Consider the following 7,621-nt stretch of genomic DNA (forward strand, 5'->3'; position numbering starts at 1 on the left):
CCCCCCCCAGTCGGCCTGGCCCCAATCAGCCCCTCCCACCCTGATCATGGGCAGGGTCAGCCGGCTAATCTCCCATGTCCCCTCCCCCCTGCAGGCCGGACCCCACCCATGCACGAATTCATGCACCGGGCCTCTAGTCAAATATAAGATGACAACTGTGGCAATAGCTTTGAAGGAGAGGCACATGGTACAATGAGGGTAAAAACAGACAACTCTTCTACCCAGTCAGACAGGTCACGGAAGGCTTCTTTGAGTTTGTGACATGCAGACAGATCTGAAAGAGTGGGAGGAAGTGGGACAGTGTGGACAAAGCTTTTGTGGCAGGATGGAGGATGGCAAACATGAAGGGCTAGAAGGAGGGTAGTAGCTGGGCAGGTAGAGTGAGGGGGGCATGGTGAAAGCTTAAGGTCTCTTGGCAGGTAATGGAGTTTGCCCCTTATCCTAAAATCAACAGGAAGCCAAAGGGGGATTTTTAGCAAGGAAGGGAATGGGGGTTATATAACTGGATTTGTTTTTTGATAAATCTACTCTGGCTACATGGTGGAGAATAAAAATATTGGAAAGAAACTCAAAGTAATCACTACTAATACAGTTAGAAGGCTATTGCAATGGTCAGGTAGAAGATGGTAGTGATGGTAATGGAGCAAAGTCAACAGGTTAAGGAGATCTTCAGGAGGTAACAGCAGTAGGACTTGGAGATGGATGAGACATGAAAGGAAAAGAAATTTAGAAAACTCAATTTCTAGTTAAGCAACTGACTGGATGGTGATGCCATTTGCTAACACGTGGAGCAGGCCTTTTTATGACCTTGATTTTGGATATGTGAAGTGCCTTTACAATATCCTTTTAAAAAAGATGCTGTGTAAGGATACATGGGTCTGCAACCTAGAGGAGAGGTCTGGAATGGAGATACACTTTTGTGAGTCATCTTTATGTACAGGTGCCCTAGCCTAGAGAAAGCATATGGAATGACAGGAGGCTGAGATCAGGCCTCCGGAGCACGAATGCTTAGAAGCTGCACAGAGAAATTAGAACCTGCACAGGTGAAGATGGGGCCAGAGAGAGGGAGAGAGAAAGAAAACCAGGAATGTGCAGTGTTATGCAGGCCAAAGCAGAGAATGTTTCCAGAGCTACATACGTAACACCAAAGAAAGGACAGGTTCAGGAATAAAAATAAGCCTTAGATTTTAATACTGAGTTTTAAGTGCCAGGAAGATATCCAAAAAGGAAATTTCTCCCAGATTGGTGCATATATGCGTCTATGGCACAAAAGAAAAATCTGGGCCCACAGCAGAATTGAAAGCGATCAGTATTTAGTTGTGTATGAGGCTGTGAGAGCATACCACTCAGCAAGAGGATGCAGAGTGAGCAGAGGAAAAACTGAAAGGGGGGCCATGAGGACACCAAGATTTAAGGGATGGCAGATCAAGTGCATCCTCCAGAGGAACTTGACACAGAATAGCTGGATGAGCAAGAAGGAAAGGAGGAGATGTGGGTTGATTGAAATAGAAAAAAGAAAAACATGAAATATGGGATGACAGAAATCAATGAATGAAAGTGGTACTAGGAGGAGGGGGCCTCTACAAGGTGATTAGGTCATGAGGGTGGAGTCCTCCTGAATGGGATTAGTGCCCTTATAAAAAGTACTCCAGGCCAGGGGATTGTCAAGGGCGGGGGGGAAAAAAAGGTCACATATGTAATACCCTTTTTTATGGATGCTTTCCTTTTTCTGTGCAGAAGCTTTTTAGTTTGATGTAGTCCCATTTATTTTTTTCATTTGTTTCTCTTGCCCTAGAAGATGTATCGGCTAAAATCCTGCTACCTGAGATGTCTGCAATTTTATTACCGATGTTTTCTTCTAGGATTTCTATGGTTTCGTGACTTACATTTAAGTCTTTTCTCCATTTTGAGTTTATTCTTGTGCATGGTGTAAGTTGGTGGTCTACTTTCATTTTTTTTTTGCATGTACCTGTCAAAAATGGGGGACATCTGTAATACTGTCAACAATAAAAAATAAAATAAAGTAAATTACATGGAGGCAGGACTGGACAAAAGGGAGAGAGCAAAAAGCAGAATGTAGATTGTTGAGAAACAAAATGTATGAAAATAAAGAATAAGAAAGAAGCTCTGACTGGTGTGTTGAGTGTCATTCCCTGCACCAAAAGGTTGCTGGTTTGATTCCTAGTCAGAGTACATACCTAGGTTGCTGGTTTGGTGTGGGGTACATACAGGAGGCAACTGATGTTTCTCTCTAACATCAATGTTTCTCTCCCTCTCTCTCTAAAAATCAATAAAAACATATTTTTAAAATAAAAGAATGAGAGAGAAGGAAGATAGTTCCGTCATGAAGCTCGGCTATAAGGAGAAAGTCGGTTCATCAAGAGAAGATTGTTGTGTCTATGTTGCATTCTTGTGACATAGGACAAGGAGTGAAAAGTGCCAATTGGATTTTTTTTTAAGTTTGTAATTGCTGAGCTTGGCAAGAGCATATTCATATATGTGGTGGAGAGCAGACTGAAAGACTGAATCAGCAACCCAACTTTTGATAAATTTGAAGAAGTAGCCAGAAGTTCCATGGATGAAAAAAACAAGCTGAAATAACAGATAGTATAAACCTCATAGAGGTAGGTATGCTTTTTCCGTGGAGGTTGTAAAGAGTAACAGTCTCAATGTGACATCGAGAAGAAAGAATTCAACCACCGTTTCCATCCCCCAAGTCCTTAGGATGTGGTCATGATGCCTGTCCCCCACAGGCAGGGCTAGTGGAGAACTGGTTAGATCCCCATTCATCTACCATGGAAGTGGCAAAACATGGAAAGAGCAAAGAGAGGTGGGAGCGTTAAAAGATTGATTCAGGAAGATAAAGCAGAGTAGTTGGACAAAAGAGAATGAAGAAATGGAGGGACGATTATTCTCTGGGCTACTGGGGAGGTTGACTGGACTAGAGTACTAGGGTGTCAAGTTGTTTCTCTTGGTGAGCTAGTTAAAACCCACCTGGAGCAGCTATCAGTGGCTCAACCTACAGAGGTTGAGTTCTGTGCAGATCAAGACCTGTAAATGCTAGTAGTGGTGGGTCTGGTCTGCCAGCACCTTCTAGTTGGAGAAAGCAGCTTCCTGCAGTGAAGTTCAACAGGCCTCCTGTTCAAATCTGGATTGACTGACTTCCTAGCCCAGGTGAATTGGCTAAAGTATCCTTCCCGGGAACTGGAGACAGTGGTGTCCTCCAGGAGGTAATGTACTAAGGTCTCGCAGTGGGGTTACGACTCAACAAAAGCTCAATTCTTTATGACTGAATAGCTGGATAAAGCAGGTCTGCACATAATACTGGATTATTTTATTCTGTTCTAGGAATGTTTAATCCCACTAACACTTGGGAGCCCAGGTATCTGCAGTATGTGTTGGGAAAATTCTCTTGGTGAGCTAGTTAAAACCCACCTGGAGCAGCTATCAGTGGCTCAACCTACAGAGGTTGAGTTCTGTGCAGATCAAGACCTGTAAATGCTAGTAGTGGTGGGCCAGGTCTGCCAGCACCTTCTCGTTGGAGAAAGCAGCTTCCTGCAGTGAAGTGTCAACAGGCCTCCTGTTCAAGTCTAGATTGACTGACTTCCTAGCCCAGGCGAATTGGCTAAAGTATCTTTCCCGGGAACTGGAGACGGTGGTGTCCTTCAGGAGGTAATGTACTAAGGTCTCGCAGTGGGGTTACGACTCAACAAAAGCTCAATTCTTTATGACTGAATAGCTGGATAAAGCAGGTCTGCACATAATACTGGATTATTTTATTCTGTTCTAGGAATGTTTAATCTCACTAACACTTGGGAGCCCAGGTATCTGCAATAGGTGTTGAAAAAAAACAAAACAGAAATCTGTATTAAATATACACATATCACCTACGATAGCTGGATAGCAGGTCTACACATAATATTGGATTATTTTATTCTGTTCTAGGAATGTTTAATCCCACTAACACTTGGGAGCCCAGGTATCTGCAGTATGTGTTGGGAAAAAACAAACAAACAGAAATCTGTATTAAATATACACATATCACCTACTTTTTAAATGCTGGGTTTCCATTTAATCTGCATCAAAAGGCAATAACAGATAGGATGACTAAAATTCTAGTGCCTAATCTGAACTGACCTTTTGTTATAGAGATGTTGCAGTGAAGAAATTATATGTAGGAACACCTCCTTATTTAAGTAAAACAAACAAAAAAAACTGCCCAAACTGAATTGTATGAAGAAACCCTATTTTTTAAAACATATTTACAGCAAATTGGAGACATATTTGCTGGCCATTAAGCGGCAACATGATTGCACTGATAACTTTGGGCTCCCGAAGACGGAATTGAGGTAAAAAACTAAATTCACTTACACATGTTGCCATAGTCTGAATGTTTGTGTTCCCAAAAAATTCATATGTTGAAATCCTAATCCCCAATGTGATGGTACTAGGAGGAGGGGGCCTCTACAAGGTGATTAGGTCATGAGGGTGGAGTCCTCCTGAATGGGATTAGTGCCCTTATAAAAAGTACTCCAGGCCAGGGGATTGTCAAGGGCGGGGGGGAAAAAAAGGTCACATATGTAATACCCTTTGTAATACTTTAAGCAATAAAAAAATAAAAAATAAAAAAAAAGTACTCCAGAGAGCTTCCTGCCCCTTCCATTATATGAGGATATAATGTGAAGATGGCATCTCTGAACCAGGGGGAGGTCCTCACCAGACACTGAATTTGCCCAGCTCCTTGATCTTGGACTTCCCACCATCCAACACTGTGATTTCTCATAGTTTCCGTTGTATATAAGCCACCCAGTTTATGACGTTTTTGTTATAGCAGCTCACATGGACTAAGACACATGTCAATGAATATTTCAAGAGAAAAAAAACATGTTCCCTCACACTCTTCAAAATGTGGCGATAACTTCTCAGCTAGTTCTTTCAGAAAATATGAGTTTGAAAAACTTTCTTATGATCAGAGAACTTTATCTGCTGAAACTTCATACTGCAAAGAGGAAAGCAAAATGGTAATTGGAAGGTCAGCTTCTGCAGGGATAGTAATGACGGCACCAAGAGACCAGGGTCCATTTCCTAACAGTAGGAACTGTGGGAGAAGAAAAATTGTTGAAGGGACCCCTGAACATATGCAGCATGAATCAACAGCCATAAAAGACATACTGTCTGTGCTGACTGTCATGAATCATGCTTTTTACAAGTGTCTTCTTTGGTGAATAACTACTAAATTCATGTCTCTCAAACTGGTCTGCTTTCTCCTTCCCTGGCCAGAAGGTAAGGTGAATAGACACAGTTCCCTGACCACTATGGGTCAATCCCTGGAGAGTGATTGAAAGTGGCTACACTTATTACCATGCTCAGTGTGGGGGCTCAGGGGAAGAGAGCTGCCCTGTCACTGGGCCTGCCCACCCACCCACCTACCCAACTTCTGGCTCAAACTCTTCTTAAAATAATTAGTCACTACATTTCCCATTTTAGACCTAGATTTTTAAATTATGTCACTTAACAACCATATCTAAAAAACACAAATACTTATTTCTCTTAGAAATCCTTGAATGTCTTAGGAATAACTAATTGGTGAAAAATCAGGCTCTGGGACTGTATCTTAGTAGCAGAGTCAGTGAGCAATTGTGCCTTCCTTACCTGGCTTCCAGAAGTGTCAAAGTGCTGCCTGGTGAGAGCCAAGATATCTTCTGTCTCGTTCTGAGACAGGAAATAGGAGTCTTCATCCTGCCTCAGGCTGAGGAGGCTGTGCAGGTAAAACTTATACTCCTTATTGCTCATGTTGAGCTTTGAAGAACAGATCTCCTCCTGGTGAATAATGTAATAGAGGAGGAGAAGGGAAACTCTCTGAACCACTTCCTCTCTGAGCTGATCTTCGAAATTTCCTCCAGCAATTAGCAGCAGGGCATCTGGTTCAAAGCACTGGGGGGAAAAGCATAAAACAAAGACAAAAACAGAAACAAAACTCAGCCAATAGTCCTTAAACATTAATTACCACAGTTTCCACTGCTTATAACTCCATCAATAGGAGGGGAAAGTGGGTAGGCCCAATAGCCAGATTCAAATAAGCCATGGTTGGATTTTTATGTAACAATGATGTCCTCCCAGAAAGTCCTTATTCCCTAAAAGTGGTCCCTCTATCTCCTACTACAGTGCCACAAGTTGTCCATTTGTTACCTTGAATAAAACCAGCTGACTCGTTGGCGCTGAAAGCAATGGCCCATTGTATTTAGAATGAAATCAAAGCTCCTTATCATTGTCTCCTTGATCTGGCTCCTGCCTCCGCTACATTACATTAGCTTCTCTCCACCTCTCTCAACAAACTTCTGCCCCTGTGACTTTTCTGTCCGTCACCCAGCTCTTTCCCACCATCTTTCAGGTCTTCTTATTCTCCTCACCTCACTCATCTCAGCATAAAGTGCCACTCCCTCCTAGATGTCTCTAGCACACACTGTCTAAAGTTGAAAGCCCCCTCCTCCATCCCATGTTCTCCCACACAGCGCTGTTCAGTAGAAATAGAATGCAAGCCACAAACGTGAGCCACACGTATCATTTAAATTTTCCAGTAGCCACATTTTAAAAAGTAAAAAGGAATGGTGAAATTAATTCTAATAATATATTTTATTGAAGTTTCTATGTGCAAGATACAATAATTTCAACATGCAATTTAAAATTTGAAAAATGGTGTTGTATGAAAGGAGAGAAGGTTAGCACTCCCCTTGACAAGGCTGGAAGAGGCTCTCGGGCCTAACAACACACATACGGTTAAGGCATTGCCACCTACTTCGTGGCATCTAAACAAACAAACAAAAAATTTGAAAAATGATAAATGAACTATTTGGCATATATATATATACTAGAGGCCCAGTGCACAAAAATTTGTGCACTCGGGGGGTGGGGGGAGGGGGGTCCCCCAGCCCGGCCTGTGCCCTCTCGCAGTCTGGGACCCCTCGGGAGATAACGACCTGCTGGCTTAGGCCTGCTCCCGGGTGGCAGAGGGCAGGCCCAATCCCTAAGTGCAGCCCCTGGTCAGGCTCAGAGCAGGGCCGATTGGGGAGTTGGGGCGCCGCCCCGTCATGCACAGAGCAGGGCGGATCAGGAGGTTGCGGCGCTGCACCCTGTCACACTCAGGGCAGGGCCAATGGGGAGGTTATGGCTCTACCCTGTCACACACAGAGCAAGGCCCGTGGAGGGGGGTTGGGGCGCCACCCTCTATCACCCACAGAGCAGGGCCGATCAGGGGGTTGGGGCGCCACCACTGTCACACTCGGGGCAGGGCCGATGGAGAGGTTATGGCTCTACCCTGTCACACACAGAGCAAGGCCCGTGGAGGGGGGTTGGGGCGCCACCCTCTATCACCCACAGAGCAGGGCCGATCAGGGGGTTGGGGCGCCACCACTGTCACACTCGGGGCAGGGCCGATGGAGAGGTTATGGCTCTACCATGTCACACACAGAGCAGGGCCGATCAGGGGGAGTTGGTGTGCTGCACCCTGTCAAACACAGAGCCGCAGGGCAATCAGGGGATTGGGGAGCTCCCCCCTATCAGGCACAGAGGAGGGCGGAGCGGGGGGTTGGGGTGCCTTCCCCTGTCACAAACAGAGCAGGGC

General features: G+C 44.5%; 1 protein-coding gene across 4 annotated transcripts in view; it reads right to left on the reverse strand.

Moving 5' to 3' along the window:
- The window catches only part of SLC39A12 (solute carrier family 39 (zinc transporter), member 12), an 80,847-nt gene that overhangs the window by 61,549 nt on the left and 11,677 nt on the right, over positions 1-7,621 (reverse strand). For all 4 annotated transcript variants that reach the window (XM_005868445.2, XM_005868444.2, XM_005868443.2 and 1 more), the window contains exon 3: positions 5,653-5,934. In XM_005868445.2, the coding sequence (XP_005868507.1) occupies positions 5,653-5,934 (282 nt within the window). The remainder of the gene's footprint in view (positions 1-5,652; positions 5,935-7,621) is intronic.

The sequence above is a fragment of the Myotis brandtii genome, unplaced genomic scaffold, assembly GCF_000412655.1.
Source record: "Myotis brandtii unplaced genomic scaffold, ASM41265v1 scaffold269, whole genome shotgun sequence".
In the NCBI taxonomy this organism is placed as follows: Eukaryota; Metazoa; Chordata; class Mammalia; order Chiroptera; family Vespertilionidae; genus Myotis; species Myotis brandtii.